This window comes from Daphnia pulicaria, chromosome 6, assembly GCF_021234035.1.
Source record: "Daphnia pulicaria isolate SC F1-1A chromosome 6, SC_F0-13Bv2, whole genome shotgun sequence".
NCBI lineage: Eukaryota > Metazoa > Arthropoda > Branchiopoda > Diplostraca > Daphniidae > Daphnia > Daphnia pulicaria.
Window position 1 is genome coordinate 19065080 of NC_060918.1, and position 17459 is coordinate 19082538.

The 17459-nt window shown below is 41.9% G+C and overlaps 3 protein-coding genes and 1 pseudogene across 4 annotated transcripts; 2 read left to right on the top strand and 2 right to left on the bottom strand.

The window, feature by feature from the left end:
- Nucleotides 1–252: 252 nt before the first annotated feature.
- Nucleotides 253–6250, top strand: LOC124341709 (protein gooseberry-neuro-like). Of its 2 annotated transcripts, none has more exons than XM_046794648.1 (6): nt 253–602; nt 973–1325; nt 1392–1557; nt 4462–4667; nt 4958–5159; nt 5222–6250. In XM_046794648.1, the coding sequence occupies exons 1-6, from the start codon at nt 530–532 to the stop codon at nt 5812–5814; spliced, it is 1593 nt and encodes a 530-aa protein (XP_046650604.1). In that variant the 5' UTR covers nt 253–529; the 3' UTR covers nt 5815–6250. The 2 variants fall into 2 exon arrangements, with proteins under 2 accessions (XP_046650604.1, XP_046650603.1); XM_046794647.1 differs by having other exon boundaries at nt 254–602; nt 1392–1569.
- LOC124341708 (dnaJ homolog subfamily C member 10-like) lies at nt 6103–8892 on the bottom strand. Its single transcript, XM_046794646.1, has 8 exons — nt 8563–8892; nt 8400–8503; nt 8009–8036; nt 7783–7952; nt 7465–7717; nt 7207–7402; nt 6848–7121; nt 6103–6763 (listed from the first exon to the last, which is right to left on the bottom strand). The coding sequence occupies exons 1-8, from the start codon at nt 8752–8754 to the stop codon at nt 6292–6294; spliced, it is 1689 nt and encodes a 562-aa protein (XP_046650602.1). The 5' UTR covers nt 8755–8892; the 3' UTR covers nt 6103–6291.
- Nucleotides 8893–9120: 228 nt separating this feature from the next.
- On the top strand, nt 9121–10736 carry LOC124341710 (putative nuclease HARBI1). The gene is made up of 5 exons (XM_046794649.1): nt 9121–9375; nt 9439–9574; nt 9642–9770; nt 9915–10216; nt 10332–10736. The coding sequence occupies exons 1-5, from the start codon at nt 9133–9135 to the stop codon at nt 10629–10631; spliced, it is 1110 nt and encodes a 369-aa protein (XP_046650605.1). The 5' UTR covers nt 9121–9132; the 3' UTR covers nt 10632–10736.
- Nucleotides 10737–11020: 284 nt separating this feature from the next.
- LOC124341681 lies at nt 11021–12906 on the bottom strand (annotated as a pseudogene).
- Between the last annotated feature and the right edge of the window lie 4553 nt (nt 12907–17459).

Sequence of the window (17459 nt, forward strand, 5' to 3'; positions counted from 1 at the left end):
TATACACGTGTAGAGCTAGTCTATACAAGAGCATCGATGCTGGCTGGGGGGATTTTTGTTGAACGACCGTCATCGATCATATAAGACCGCCGAGAACTCCTCCCATGCAACTGCTGGAGGTACCGCCTCTTTTCCTTCCTGATTGGCGACGGCCAGTTTAGGAAAACGAGTCGTACGCGCCGTCGGTTTTTTGTTTTGTTTGCCCAGCTCTCAGCAAGGGAAATATTGTGTGCCGGTATATACGGCTGCGATAACAATGGTCTGATGTCACGTCGGTGACCGTCGACCGCCTTTCAGTATCAGTCCAATCATCGGTTAAGCAGCAAGAAGAGGAAATTAGGTCCGACCAGCAGAGAGTCCGGATATATATCGCCGTCGGTGCTGACGCATTTGGACATCGCAAATCATTTTGGACGGCAGAAAAGTTGGGCACATCTTTCGGATTACTTTGGTGAAACTGAAAAAAAACCAAGACAGTGTTTTGTTTTTTTCGTTTTTTTTTTTTTAAGTTGCGAGGTTTGCATAGCGGATGGCTTCAAATAGTCTCGCCATGACGAACCCGCTAGGAATCCGTCCGCTTCTCGGCGGCTATCCTTTCCAAGGTAGGCCGGATATCAAACTGGAATTTCTAGTCATTAATAAATTTGTTATTTTTTGTTATAGACCTAAGAAAGTGAAATGTTTTTTTTCGGTAGTTTGGTATCATTGGACGGGAAAAACTAGACATGGCTTATTTTGTTCCGTTTATTGGAATTCCTGTTAAGTACTACACCAAAATCTGTAAATTAAATTGATTTCAATTCCTTTCAACCTGTGTACCTGACTCCAATAATAGCCAAAATCACAATACGAAAATTCGGGATCAATTCTCGTATAAAAGATGACAATTCTGTTCAACATTTTTTAAAGTTTCAAAAGTGAAAAAGAAATCGAAAGTAGCTATCAAAATGAAAATCATCAATTTAATTGTAGGCCAGGGTCGTGTCAATCAGCTGGGCGGAGTGTTCATCAACGGCCGTCCGCTGCCGAACCACATCCGTCTGAAGATCGTCGAATTGGCGGCGGCTGGCGTCCGTCCGTGCGTCATCTCCCGCCAGTTGCGAGTCTCCCACGGCTGCGTCTCAAAGATCCTCAATCGCTACCAGGAGACGGGCAGCATCCGCCCGGGAGTCATCGGCGGATCGAAACCAAAGAGCAGTTCCTCAGGCTCGTCGGGAAGTACGACTCCGGCCGGCGGAAGCAACGAGGTGGAGCGCAAGATGGACGACTACCGACGGGACAACCCCAACATCTTCTCGTGGGAAATTCGAGATCGTCTCATTAAAGTAAATTTGGGATTTACAATTGAAAGTTCAACGGTTAATATCGGATTGTGTTTCTTAAAAAAAAAGGACGGAATATGCGACAAGTCATCCGCACCGTCCGTCTCATCCATCAGCCGACTGTTACGTGGACCTCGCGGCGGAGAAGGACACGGAAGCGACGACTGCGGCAGCAGCATCGACGGACACATCAGCGCTGATCCTCATCGTCCGCAACACGACCACACCATCAACGGTATACTAGCAGGTACACATATAACACTAATACCAAGGGCCAAACAATCTAGACATATTTTAATTTTTCATTAACTGGAGATGGATAATACTCGGAAATAATTTTGTACCCAAAAGCTTTCTAAAAATAGCAAGGATTTTTAACACCGTAGACGAAATGAGTTGGACAACTTAGTCCTACGGGTATTATTGCGCTATACACTGATGGGACTACCTTTTCAACAGCTTAATCGGATTTCCCAAACGAATATAATATACTTATATTCATTTATTTCGTGGGATTCACACAGTGGAAGCCAGGGAAACGAAAAAAAAAGACGGTTGACAAGGTGTTGCATCAGCATAGGCTATATAGGACTCGTCCTGCGCATACCGAAACGAGTGACAGTTTGACGTGAAAGGTCATCAGCGCGTCGGAAGATGTTTGTCATCTTTTCCGAGACTCCGATATACATATATTTTTCCTTCCTTTGGTGCTAGCTGTCTCTCGTTCGGAATCTTTTCTCTAAGATGTCATCCCGAAAAAGAGAACGCAGTGGAAAGAAGATTTTTTTTTTTCTTTTTCTTCTCGTAGTATATACCGATGAATACCTGGGAAATGTTGTATACAGTTATACACACGTACGGGGCCCTTTTTTCTTCTTCTTTGAACGGAGTGGGGGGTGGGGAAAGGTGAGGAGAGATGCATATAATACTACTAATAATAATACAAGAATATTACGTACAAGGGGGTACACAGCGCACTATATAGATGGCCGCCTTGGAAGATGTTGGTATAGCCGACCGCGCGGTCCGTCTCTGTGTATTAATATTATGCAGGCGAAACGAGTGTGAGTGTGTAGATACGACGGCTACGTGTTGGTCGACCTGTTACGCTCGTTTGAGTAATAATCACCCGAGAGGAAAGAGCAAGAGAGAGAGAGAGAAAAGCAGTTGTGTGTGTACTACACACCATATTACACATAAGGTAAACATCGGAATTTCAAATAAAAAAAACATTATATTACACACAAGTAGCCAAAATAGAGATTTCCTAGATGCTGCTGGATATGGAAAGAAAAAATTTTTTTTTTCAACCAAAAAATCTAAACGCAGGGAGCGAGAAAAAATAATAGCGCCAGGTGTGGTTTTTTCCTTTGAACATTTCCCGAAATTTTTATATGATTATTATTCAGATTTCGAGGTGTTATATTGTTGTTGTTTTGCTTCCTTTTTTTTCTCTCGGTCGTCGTTTATCTTCGTTCAGTCGCGTCGCCATGACTTTTGAATCGTCAAGAGGATTTTCAAACGAAAGTGTGACTTATATTATATGCTTGCATTATAATGCGCCTGTGCGGTTTACTTGCACGTGTATAAATGGCTACTGGCATTGAAAATGTTAAAAAAAAACTTATCTTGTACCCCCCCAAACTGTTGGAACTTGTGATCGTTTCAGATTGAAATGCCAAAAACAAAAGAGGAGCTATTCGCTCTGAATAACTTTGAAGCCCTCATTAGCAATGCAGATCGGGGGGCTGTCTAACACCTAGCACACGACCACCTCGGGTGGCCGTGTATAGTGAATTCAACAGGTAATATATATAGATCCCCTCGAATATCTCTCATAAGAATCTGACGGCAGATAGTGCCATACAGTCGGTCTTGCTGGCATAGGGAATGTTCAGAATGAAATAGTAATAACGACTAGTAGTAGTATCGATTGGTAACATTTCTCCGACCAACTTGTATGTAAAAGAAAAGAAAAGAAATACGATTTTTATGTATCGATACGACCATCATAGGCAGTCGCTTTGGTATGCCATAGGTGGAATAAGGGATGTTATATGCAACCCTCAGAGATCCCCCCGCGAAGGAGCGCGCGGGTTGTGCGGTCAGATCGGGTGGCCCGCTGCACTCGGGGGGTTCCTCCTTGTCGGCGGGAATCCGGCGTTCATTAATCACGCGTCGAGCCGACCACACACGGCTTTCTTCTTCTTCTTCACCTTTTTTTTCTCGCCAAAGGTGTGTATACCGTGTGTGTGTGTGTACGCACGTATAGGTGTATAGTATACGTACCCCCCGCTGAATGGAACAGCGGAGCGCCATCTGTGCACAGACGAAGCGGCCACACAATTTCTTGTATAGTCAGGAAGGAGGGGAGAGAGAAGAAGAAGAAGAAAAAGGAGAGGAAGAATTTGAATAAATGGGACATACACACAGCAATAAGAAAAAAAAGAAAAAGAAAAAAAGAGACTCAGTGATTTGGAAATATGACGTATATTTATACCGCTCGCATCAAAGAGAGGCTGCGCGTACGTTCCATAAGAGTGATGAGGTTCTTTTCAATGACGTGTGGAAATGAAGTGACATCGGCCGGGCGCTCCGTCCGACACGCCGCCAAAGACCTACCAGAAGAAAATGTTGTTTATTATTATATTTTCTTCTTCTTCTTCTTCTCTCTAGACTGCTGTATACCAGTATACACACACGCATACAACACGCGTGTATATTTTCGTATATTTCGCTTCTTTATTATTATCATTCTCTTTTTTTTTCCGTCCGTTTTTCAATGGAACGTATAAACAACCCACCGACACAGGTTTTTTTTTTTCTTTCTTCGCCATTTGATTCAATCACCCACATGTTTATTAAGCCCCCCTCCCCAAATGGGATTCTTTTTTCCTTCTTCTTCTTTATTTTTTTGTACCCGCAATGAAAATGATGATTTACCTGGAATGTTAGTTGATTGGATGTCATGGATGTCTATTTACATTATTTACTTAAACGATAGAAAAAAAAGGAAAGATTCCAGAAGAATAGAGAACATTCCTTATGGGCGCTATGACCGTATTATTGCCGATATTATCAAGTCCTCCATTGTTCCTCGTTTGTGATTGGCCTATTCTGTATACGTATTCTTTTGCAGGCCGCTCGAGCGAAGATGAGGATTCGTCGGATATCGAATCGGAGCCCGGGATCGCGCTCAAGCGGAAACAGCGCCGCTCTCGGACCACCTTTAGTGCCGATCAGCTGGAGGAACTGGAACGAGCATTCGAGCGATCCCAATATCCGGATGTCTACACCAGGGAAGAATTGGCTCAGAAGACCCGATTGACCGAAGCCAGAGTTCAGGTGAGTTCCAATAAATAGACTTCGGAATCTATATCTATCTATCTATGCATTTCACAGACATTCTGAAACACAATGTAACATTCCTCCGTAAAGAAAAGATATGGCACCATTTTCAAAAGCCAAGGTTATAATACCAAAATAGTCGCTAGTTAATCTGTGCTGAATATCAGCACGTGAAATACGTGTACGTGCTCGCAAACGGATGGTTTAAGAGAAAAGAAAAGAAGGAAGAAAGAAAAATCCTTTTGACTTAAACCGGATTTTTATTTTTATTTTTCGAATTCCAATAGGTGTGGTTCAGCAACAGGCGTGCCAGGTGGCGCAAACACATGGGGACGTCGCAACATCATCAACATCCCAACTCGGGGGGAGGAGGAAGCTCGTCATCGGGGCCGAGCATCGGCTCCATCGGTCTGCCTTATCAGAGCCAACCGGCCGTCGCCTCCCATATTGGCCAATACAGCGCATCGGAATCGACTGGAACCACGTCAGGTATTTATTCAAAATAAAAGTCTTTATTTTAAAGTACACAAGTTAATTCTATTGAGATGTAGATCGTTGCTGGCCGGATCGCACTGGCGGTGGCAATTTCCTGTTTCCGCAATCAGCAAACACCGGAGGCGTAGCTAGTTCGGCATTCAACACGGCGGAATCTTTCGGACAATTATTCGCGACCGCGGCGGCGGCTACACCAAGTGGCGGATTAAGCAACTACACTCCGACTTCTTCTTCCGCATCATCCGCTGGTGTGGAATACCCACCGCATCCGCACCATCACTTACCGGGGGCCCTTGGCGAAACCGGTTGGAATGCTGTGAAATCCGGCGGCGGCGGCGGCGGAAGCGCTGGCAATTCGATCGGAACCGAAATGCCCAGCTGGACAACTGCTCCGGCTTCTTTCAACGGATTCGACAACTACAACGGACTGGCCACGGGTGAAATGTTTATGGGTCACCATCATCACCATCACCATCATCAGAGCTATGCGGATGTCGGAAAAGCCGCCTCGGCCTCCTTCTCTTACGGCCATCATCACAATCCGGCCGTTGTGGGCGTTTCTTCGGCCGCCGCAGCCGCCGTGGCTTACCGGAACTATAATTTGGCCAAAGGAAACAGTGCTGCGGCAGCCTCATTCGGATTTTACTAAAACAAAAATTACTTAAAGAAGGATAAATTATATTTTCAAATATTTCTGTGAAAATGTCATCATAGGGAGGGATTGTAAAATCTCAGGAATGAAAAAAACATTCAAACGTATTACTTGATCTGCATATTTTCTTTTCTATCATGCCTTAAAATATTACATCATCATCTTATCAAACATTAAACTAGTTCATCGGAATGTAATCTCTACGCTAAAGTAACGCATGTCTCTTAATATTTTCTATTCTTATCTTTTTTTAAAAATAAGGAAAATACATTACATTAACAAGAATTTCGTATAATCCAAAAACATTTTTATTAAGTATGGGCAGAACAGGCAAAAAAGCGTTTCTTAAGTATGCAATAAGCACAATTCATTTTTCATTGGGAAAATAACAAAATTGTATAAAGTGAGATTTTGATTTGGCGAGTGTGCAAGAGATTGATCGGAAAAATATTTTGACAAGATCAGGTTAGTGACTTAGAGCTCGTCACGACTGGAAGCAACTTTGTTATCAGAGGCACTAGGAGAATGAGAAACCAGGAGTTCTTCGAGCCACTCCACGAGGTCCTCCACTTTTCTGCGGTCGTTGACAAACGGGATGCCGAAGGGACTCTGATGCGACCATCCCGTTTTACCCGGATAATATCGCACAGTCGGGTAGGATTGAACGCCAGCATTTCGGCACACATTTGGGAAGCTATCACAATTGACTTTGGCAAATTTCAGACGGCGGCCATCGTCCAGTTGCTTGGCGGCTAATTCGAATTCCACTGCAAACACTTGACAAGGACCGCACCACGGCGCGTAATAGTCAACCACCCAAGGAGTACTGGAACGGAGCACCAGGTCCGCGAAGTTGTAATCGCCCAGAGCGTAAACCGACGATGGTAGCGAATTGACCAGCCAGCTGCGTAGCGAATATGCGTCCCGCTGGAAGCCGTTGTAGGTACTAGTAGCGAGACAAACAATTCAATTAATAAAAAAAAAACAAAGAATAAAATCACAGAAAATTAAAAAGTGATAAAACACTTACATGATTTCACCAGAGCGTCCTCCCATAACATACATCCGAATGGTTGGATAGGAACGAATATTGTGTTGTGTACAGAGCAATTCCTGGGTGACGCAATCCACTGATCCGACGTTGATGTTAGTTAATGGGCCGAGCATTCTGGCAAGTGAACGCCACTGGGGTGCCAACTGAATGCAAGGACCGCACCACGAAGCGAAAAAATCCACCAGCCATATTTCTGTCACGGGTCTGTTCAACACCAGCGACTCGAAATTGTCGATCGTCAAATCAACCACTGCGAAAAGTTTTATATAAAACATTTTTCAAATTCATTATTCTCTCACGATTTAAAGCGTAACAAAAGATCATTTCCGAGATACCTGGAGGGCGAAGAACATCTTCAACAAATGTGGCGATATCACGGCTGACAAACTGACCAGTGTACGCATGTGGAGTTGAATAATTATAAAAGATTATTGTTGGATATGAGCGAACGTCATAAGAGGCACAGAGGTCGCGGTAAACGGAGCAATCCAGAGAGCCAAATTTTACTATGCCACCAACCAGACTACTGGCCTGAAATAAATAGAATTGAAAAACAATAGTTCTGGAGCCACAACAAACTACAATAAGCTTACTCTTCTGAATTCAGGAATAAGACGCATACAAGGTGGGCACCACGGAGCGTAAAAGTCAACAACCCAAGGGTGTCCATCTTTGAGACAACTGGGAAACGAACTCGGATTCAGAGTTTCCAGATTAGGTGCCCAAATGCTGTTTCGTGCAAAATTCACTACTTCAGACACACTCACTCCACCGACATGCATCTCTACCGCTCCACCTCGCTTGAAAGTAGCAAATGTCGGATACTTTGTGATGTAATGTTTTTCTCTGTTTAGAAAGAAAAAATCGATTATTCAATAAATGTTTCGATATGGGAGAAACATTTGACGTACTTGCAAAGTTCTTCAGACATATTACAATTGATGTGACCTAATTTTATATGAGGTAAGAGGGCAGGTAGTCGTCTATACTGTAGATCGGTGAAGCGAGACGAATCTTGGCTTTCTGTAAAATAAATGAGCCAATCTTGGCCGAGATCTTCGTTTAACTTTGCCCTGATATTCTATAAACGAGATAACATAAATATTTGTTGGGTTTATTTTGAAAGCTTAAAATTACCTCTAGACTTTCTTCGTCAACGAGTTCCGCTTCCGGAAGCTGTCCAAGTATTTGAGTCGCGATTTCAAGATAGTTAAGACTGTGAATCTCAATGCCAGCTTGAAGAGTAGAATTGCCTGACGGTAGGTATACGGTAGCTGACTGGAATCCGGTCTTGGAACACGATATATCTTTGGAGGAACAGTCGACATAAGCCACTGCAACTAACCCATCCTAACAAAAATCAAAGTTTTGTTTGACTAATTTAAATTGCTTTAACATCTAAATACTGACGAAGATATAAGAGAGCTTGCTCCTGCTTTGCCACGAAGGACAATTGGTGTCGTCGGAATCTTTACAGAAGATGAACAGTAAGGGAGAACTTCTTATTATTTCATCCTCCAGAGTATCCTTAAGGATATTGTAGTTAGAAATTTCAGTTGCTTGAGTAGGTAGTTTATGCAAAACAAAGTTCTGCATGTCTTCAGGAGTCCTCTCCCCATAGTATTTATCTTTCTAAAAATCAAACTTAATTAAAATGAACACTATGATTTCACAGCACAAAAACAACTTACATTGGGATATAAAACAAGTGAAGGATACGATGAGATTCCTTCCTTACGGCAGAGGACCCAGTCTTCTTCACAATTTACAGCTGCTACTTTTATCACAGCATTCAGTTCTTGTGCAAGTTGCCTCCAGTTTGTTGACATAACATGGCAGTGAGAACACATGGGGGAATAAAACTTGATGAACCAATACTCCATAGAATTTTTCACATTTTGTTCTAAAGCAGAATTATTTAATAAGAAAGATGAAAAAAACGGAAAAAGACGGAAAACGGAAGGGATCGGAATTTTCACAAAATAAAAACAAACATAAAGTGAGTAAATGACAGCTGGCTAACATGGTTCTTCTGCTTGGTTGCCATGGTTTCTGGGGCGTATCAAGTAAGTTATCCGAGCAATCGCGATTCCTTGGATTCGACTGATTTGTCACTTGACGGCTTTCAAGCAGATTCCAAGTGTAGTCGTTATGATGTGGGGACATCTTGCGGGGGAATTGTATATCGAACAAAGCGGAATGTTTACGGTGATAGCAGTTTTGGTAGTGTCATCACTAATAATAAACGGTCTGCGCTTGCAATGGCTGACGTCACAGCTATGCTTGTGGGTGTACTAGAAGTCATCAACGACGATGACATTGAGTTAGATTTGATAGACGAATATGCGTATCCAATTGCGGACCGCAATTTAGTGATAAATCAGCGAATAAGACTGGGCCCTACGCCTTTCGTTGGTATCACCAATTATGTCCAAGCGACCGTTTGGAGATACTCAAACGATGCTTTCAAGCGGCACTTTAGAATGAGTCGAGATGCTTATGTGGTATGGGGAAAGTCGTACGTTTATAATCATTGCTCTGAAGTATCATTAATTTATTTTGTACAGAGATTGCTGCATAGATTTACACACTACTCGCCATTTTCAACTGTTTCTCATAATGTGAAACTTTTATTATTTCTTTGGACCATTGGCAACCAAGAATCATTCAGAACAGTCGGAGATCGATTCGGCATGCTGCCAGGTGACAAAAATTTGCTCAGTATTTTCGTTTAGTATTTTCACTGATTAAGCATTAAACCCTCAAACAGGTGACGCCCATTTCATTTTTCTTGCCACCTGCAAAGTAATCATGGATCATGCTACCGACTTTATTTGTTGGCCAAATCGTGATGAGTACAATGCCATTAGCGAAAATTTTCAACTTCCATACACCATAGGTATGTTTTCAGACGACATAAATGAATATCCAAAAGATGCTCTTTTACATTCTTTTTATTACAATTATTCCCGGGAGCCTGCTTAATCCCCCAAAAGAAATGCAAAATCTATAATCAATATTTTTTACTATGCTTACACTTTAGGTGTGGTCGACGGCACATTAATTAGAATAGTGCAACCCATGGAACACTTTGCAGCATATACATGCCGCAAAAAATTTTGCGCCGTTACCCTTCAAGCAACCTGTACCACCACCCTTAAGTTCACATCCGTGAGCACAGGGTGGCCAGGGTCGATGCATGATGCCCGTATCTTTGCAAACAGCGAGCTAGGGCAAACACTTCAGGAAAGATTGGCGGGCACCGATTATCACATAATTGGAGATCTTGCCTATCCTTTGTCTGAACGTTTGCTAAAATCATATCGAAGAGCAGGTGCAAACGAGGTAAATCGTTATGTGTTTATCATGGAGTTCTATGGAGATAGACAAGATTAATTAATTCATTGATAACTTCAACTATGGTGTACGAAACTGTAAACATTGTTATAATTCCCCATAGGAACAGAAACTTTTCAACCGTACTCTGAACTGCGATAGATCTTCAATTGAGCGAGCATTTGCTCGCCTGAAAGGAAAATTTCGACGGTTAAAGTTTCTTTACATGAGGCGATTGGATTTGATTCCAAGCGTCATCATCGCAGCTTGTTGCCTACATAACTTCTCAATAGAAGTTGACGGTCTTGATGATGAAGATTTTGCTGTCGACATCAACGAGGAAGAAGACGACGACCACGGCCTTGATGAACGTGAACCATTAGTTGGACAAATCAAAAGAAATAGAATTGCGTCTATGTTGTGAATCAGTGTATATTGTATTGCAGAGTAAATTTGCTGTTCTACAATTTTGATTTGTCGGTTGAGGTGTTAGTAAGAAGTAAACCGCAAATTAATCAGTGGAATAGGCGGGGTGAAGAATAGAATAGATGGAGTATAAAAATCTTAGTTCAACATTTCATTTTGCTTGGCTTCAGTCATTAACGGGTGGTAACGGTCCATGGACAGGGGACTGAGACGCGGACGGAGACGCGGACGGACTGAGAACGGCCATCGAGCCTTAAATGTCACCGGAGAAAGGACGGATGGGATTACGCATGAATTCTAAAATGTTACGCAAATACATGAATTATTTCAATGCCTTCCGCAAGCGATGATAGTGGCGGAGCTTTCGCAAAACAGTTAAAAATTTCAACAGAAATTTAAAACACTGCCAAAATAAAAGTAAGGTGGCACTTGGGCATGCACGTCGAAAAACGGCAACAGGTTTTCCTAAAAGTTAAATATGTTTTCTTGGCAAATTTCAACTCATTATATTAATGGCTAACAAAGTCAATTACTATTATACACACGGTTAGCACTGCTGATGCGTATTTATAAATGATCATGCAAACATATGTATATGTGGTCTGAATTGTTCCGTTATCGAACCATCCTTTGCGGATGATATGCGGATTAGATTCGATGATTGTGCAATCGACCTTCGGGTCGGAGTTGCTGAGGATCATGCTGAATGGAAGGATTTTCAAAAGTTAGACTGCTGTAACTCGTTCGAAAATGGTTTGAATAAGTTTGGGAGATGGCTGGGAAAGGAGAATAATGATTGGAAAGGATTGGGATCCGGCCGGTAGGTAACGACTCTGTCGTGTAGCATTTGAGTTGGACGGACATTTTTCCTTAGCGGCATCCCGTTTTCGTCGTTTAGTAGCCTGAACTTTGCCAGCTAATTTATAAATACATTGAAAAATGTAAAAACATTCTTGTCCCATTATACAGCGCTAGAAAAGTGTTTACCTGTCGGACAGAAATGGCGATCGGAGTCTCGAACACGGTCCAGATGACGTCTTCGTTGCAGCCGGGTGTCGTCAGAGAGCCGTTGTACGGGAAGAAACTTTCGGTACTGTCAGGAAGAAGATCCACTAGCGGAACTGAAAATTGTAATCGATCGCTAATTGTCCTGCTAGGATCGATGATTTTGTCAAATTGTTCGAGATGGTGGAAGGCAATATTGTCTCTCGCTTGCAACTAAAAATAATTGATATTACATACTACGTAATTAGTTCTATTAAATTACGCGGGCTAATGTGGCACAATTTCTATACCTCGATAAGAATTCCTACAACGGCTAATCCGTCCTGATGAGGTTTTGCATCATCAAAACTTCCTTATTTCGTATTGTAGCGAACGATGTGCAATTCGGCGGAATATCTGGATCAAATTAGATTACGTAAGAACCAATATGTTGTATAATAATTGCTATCAATTTTTTACTTTTGCCCGTTGATTGTATGTTCACTTCCCAACAAACCTTCGTCCCAATGAAAGTGAAGTTGCGCAAAGTTATAACGGTCGTCCAGACCTCCGCCGGAAATGGATGGCAAATCGTCCTCGTCGTCGTCTTTGTTGTCGATTTTCAACTCGACTGTTCCAAATTTACCAAAAGACTTACACCATTTTTTACTGCGATTGAAATAAACAAGATGATGAATTTAATCGTACCCGTATTACCGTTGTCCTCCAAGCTCTCAGGAAAAGTCAAATCGTAATTTTGGAAAATTAATTTCGGATAATTCGTGACGATGACTTCTTCCGTATTGATGTTGATGGGCGACTGATGTTGGCCGCCGCAATTCGACTCGTGTTCTTCCCATTTCTGTGGATCTTTACCAATCAGTGCGATAATAATTTTAAGCCAGAAATCCTTTTATCAACTATTCTATTACCTAATCAACTTACTTGTATAATCAAAATGAGTTGAAGGGGCACCCACTTTCGTCAGAGGACTGCCAGTCGCAGAGCCAATCATCAACCAGAACTGCGGAGAAAAATAGATGTCACTCGTGTTAGTTAGCTAGTGATCAAGGAGTAACACGCGATAATCTTCTACTCACCTTGAACAACAAAGCCACTGCTTTCATCATTTCCGAGTTGTCTGTGGTCCGGCCCGCACTCGCTTTAGCGCTGCCGCTGATTAAACTGTTGCACCTTATCGGTTAGCCGATTGGTATTTATACTGCGATGGATTGCAATTGCGGCAGGCGGCTATTCTTCAGCACTACGATGAAGCTCGACGTCCATGCAGGAAATAAAGACCTCCGCGATGCCAAGTATCTCATTGTTTCTATCTGCTAGTGAAAGAAGGAAACCCAGGCGGATTTATTTCCTGGGAGGCTGACCATGACTGGAGATCACCTGCCGGGTTATCTGGATGTATCACAGAATGACAAGTCAGCATAGATTTACGAATTCGGAGTCTCGTGCGTGTGCCATATCACATAGGAAGGTTAAAAAAGGGCTCCAAATTTGTTCCAACCCTTTTTTCCTTTTCTATACTAGGATAAGTATACAAATACGTATTGCATAATAAGTAGAGATTTACGGAGATTTAAAAATTCATAAAAGAAAAGCCCAACGGGGTTTTATCCAAACCCTTGAAGTCACTAGAAAAGGTTAGAAATCAAATAGCCCAACTGGCGTGCACGCTATTGTGACACGTTAAGTGTGTGGTTGATCATGAAAATTGTAAAACACTAGTTAGTGTTTAACCCTGAGTCTATACCCGGCTGGAAAAAAGGGCAATTGTACAACGTGTAATAAAATTCCATTAGCGCGTGAAATGTACACAAACAATCTACACGCTTGATACTATTATAACCTTAAATAAAGGTGCGCATTGCCATGCCGATAGGTTAAGTTATCGTTGGGAAATCTAAACCAATTGCAACCCATTGTCACTGACATTTTTTTCGATTTCCAATTCACACAGACGCACTGAAAGACCCAGGAAATAAATGTTAATAGATAGGCCTAACATAAAATGAAGGTATGGTAATGACTAATGAAATACGAAAGTACTATTGGCCGGAAACAAAAAAAATTCAGAAAACCGAAAATAGGAGGCTGGGTTTGAAAGCAGAAAAAGGTCTGGGTTTCGTACCTAAAAAAATGGGGAATGGATAGGAAAACTTCAGATTTTAGAAAAAGAAATAGGTACGCTGTTCATGGTCAGTTGAAAGCAAGCCAGTAAAAGGTCAGTTGAACAGCAAAGTTTACCGGAGTAGGTTACATTAGCCATGTCGTCTTCCAAAAGCTTTACCGTAAAACCTGGCTATGCATTGCTAGAATTTAAGTTCCCATGTGGGGGAAGTATTGTCAAACAAGTGCCGGAACAATTGAAATTGAAATTTGAAACTGGTAAGGTAAAATTTGTCGTTTAATTGTTCCGCAAACTCTGACATAGTACGTTACTCGCTTACAGATTCGGACTATAAGGCGCAGGTAACAGCGCGTGCATGGGAGCATTTTTGCATCGCAAAAGAGGAATTCATGCGCAAACAAGCGATTCGCGGAGAACCAACTCCTTTAAGTGGACTCGAGGCAACGGAGAGGACAGAGACAGAACACGGTGAAGACTCGGAACAGGCCGACAGAGAAGGTGCCGGAAAAGACTACGGGAGAAAGAAGGTTGAGACAGAGAGATTGGAGAGAGAGAGATTGGAGAGAGAGAGATTGGAGAGAGAGAGGTTGGTGAGAGAGAGGTTGGAGAGAAAGAAATTGGAGAGCGAGAGGGTCGAGAGAGAATTGGCTGACCGTGAATGGGAAGAGCAAGAGCGGACCCAGCGTGAATGGGACGAGAATGAGCCAGCCCCGATAGAATCGAATGAAGAAGACGAAGTGATGCCGCCTCAAACGATTGTAATCGATAGCGATTCATCGGACGTTCCGTCCTGTTCCGGAACCGGCGCGACTTCTAGAGTATTTGTTTCGGGAGGCACGATTGGTGTTTTGCCGAAACAACCACCCAAAAAAGGGTTGAAACGTAAACCAAAAGATCCACTGGTCCCGCCTGTTAAGAAGAAGAGCAGCAGTGTAAAAAGGGCCAAACACGTCACGTCAAGTGAATCTGAAAATGAAGTCGAAGATAAAGTGGCTGCACCCAAAAAGAAAAAAGAGGCGAAGACTGCATTGAATAATGATTTGGGCGACGAACACCGCGCGTGGACTACGAAAGAGATCGAGTGCCTACTCTGCATCATGGAAGAAATGCTTGAAGAATTCAATTCCATTTCAAAAATAAAAAAAAAACTATGGGAAAATGTAACAACCTGCCTTTACTGGATAATATTTGTAACTAATCAATTTTATTATCTGCTAGGTGGAACGGCTTATGAAAAATGAGGGACACTACGGTCGATCCGCTATGGATTGCAGCGTGAAATGGAGAAACATGAAGCGAGTCTACCTGCAGTTATGTGTGCCTGGCACAGATCCTAAACAACGGCTTCGCTGGCCATACACGGAGAGTATGGAAAAGCTGCTGGAAAACAATCCTACCGTGACATTAGAACATGTCACTGATGTTGTTGACTCCGTGAAAAAAAGGGTAAACACTAGCCTTTATAATGTTCAAACTCACATTGCAACTACTTCTATTATAATAGGGAAAGTCAAAGAGGACGGAAAATGCTGCCACTTCCCTCAAAACTGATATGGTAGAAATTGAACGAAAACGAGCCGCGGCCCTAGAAAGTATCGCAAAATCCCAACTCGGGAAAAACGAAGCGATGAATAAAATAGCTATGGCCATCGAAGCCCTAGCTGCTCGTAAATGAATTTCTAATTCTGAAAAACAAAATTGTGTACCGTGATTTCTAATAAATAGGTCACTGCTTTCCACTTGTTAGACAATTTAAATAATTTCCTGAAGCCAGCCTAATATACATACTGAACGGACGTGTGGTCTAAATGTTAACATACATTGTTTGGAATAGTTCAAAAGAAACAATGTATCGAAGCTTACGTGAGGATATTTTAGATGCCAGCAAGAAAAGCGGCGTCATTGCTGCCGATGGAGACTGCCGGTTCTTCTTTTGTCCGTAGTACCGGTGGTTATGACAGCGGTTGTTCTAGAATATCGCTGAGCCTAGGGCTCTGACTTTTTGCCTGTTGAAAAGAAACACAAAGATTAATATTTGAAAGAACTTGGTTGACATTGACAGTGCACTGACCTGTAGGTTTTCATTATACCACAAAGAAAGGCAGACTGGTTTGAGACATGTTCTAGGTTTGATTCTAGAAACTGCTGCAACACTGATTGGGCACTGTCCACAAGAAATTCTTTCAATGCATCTAAGGCTCGGTCATCCAGTTCGATGTGGACCAATTTACCTAGACATAGCAACCAAATGTTAGAAACTCGTGTCAGAACAGTTGCATAATCTCAACATGGTACCTGTTCTGTAAATTTCCTCCAGCTTTCTTGCTACTCATCTGTCCAGTCCCAGTTCTATCAAGCGGTGATACTCCTCCAGGTGTTCTGGACTGCTGACTCGTGCAGCAGCCTCTTCCCCTCCATCTGCGATACCTATTTTTGTGTTTGAGTGTTGACACAAGAGGCAGACACACACACACACAAGACACAAACACATAAAATGAGAATTCCAGTTTAAGTCAAGCCACTAAATCAACACTGTGAAGGCACTGATGGGTAATCCAACCACACACACACACAATCGAACGTGTCGATGTGATTAACAAAAGATTTGGTAGCAAACAAACACAAAAATATCCCGTGATCGTCAATTATATAACAAAATTACTTACCAAGAATATGTTTAACGTAAAGTGTAATCCACAGCAAAACTACACCATTGACAGCTTCACAGCTATTTTTTTATTGAGACGTAGACGCTAACGCGTCGTCTGAACACCGATTTCTTGGATTCGGCACACGCCTCGGTAAAAGTCTATTTTACCCGACCAACTTCTTACTTTACTTTACTTATCTAATTCACTTTACTTTACTTAATCTAGAAAAGTAACTAAGCGGGAATGAGCCCGAGCGTAGCGAGGAAATACAGGGGTTTTGGGTGGGTATAATAAAGTATAATAAAGCATCAAACCATACTTCATTATACTTTACTATACTATAACCAAAAACAACTATATTTTTACGGTATGCTCGGGCTTATTCCCGCTTAGTTACTTATCTAGATTAAGTAAAGCAAAGTGAATTAGATAGGTAAAGTAAAAATACCACTTACTTTATTTACTTAAAGGTAATCCAATTGCCGCAATACAAAACGAACTTAACAGCACAACTCTATGTCCCTTATTAAGGAATCAACATGATTTCTTCGTAAAAGCAAATCCCAAATTCTGCAGTTAAGATGGCGAGTTTTTGGTTTCACGAACAATCTGTGATACACTTCTGAGTCGTTATTAGCTACAAAAAGTCTAGTCAAAATACGCCCGTCTAATTCCTGAGATGTTGCACTACCACCGTCAAAAATCAAACTAATTCAGGTGTCGTCTGCTACGGAAATTCTCAGACGTTGCATGCATCACAATTTGAGCCATACTTATACTTTGAATATTAAAATTTTATTTGATAAGTTTTCCACGCAACACATGATAAACTTAAATATGAAAGTAAATTTTTTATCAATGTGCAGTGTTTGGCAATGAATCGCAGTAAAAATGTTTTTTTTGTGGGGGGGAGACCCCCCCAACCCCCCCTTTTTTTTATTTTTATCCAGATTGTCCCCCAAAAGCCCACCATTTCAACTTACGCTTTTTACGCTAAATGATTTGTTAACGAAAACAGCCAACAAACATCGAAATTTTTCAGCCA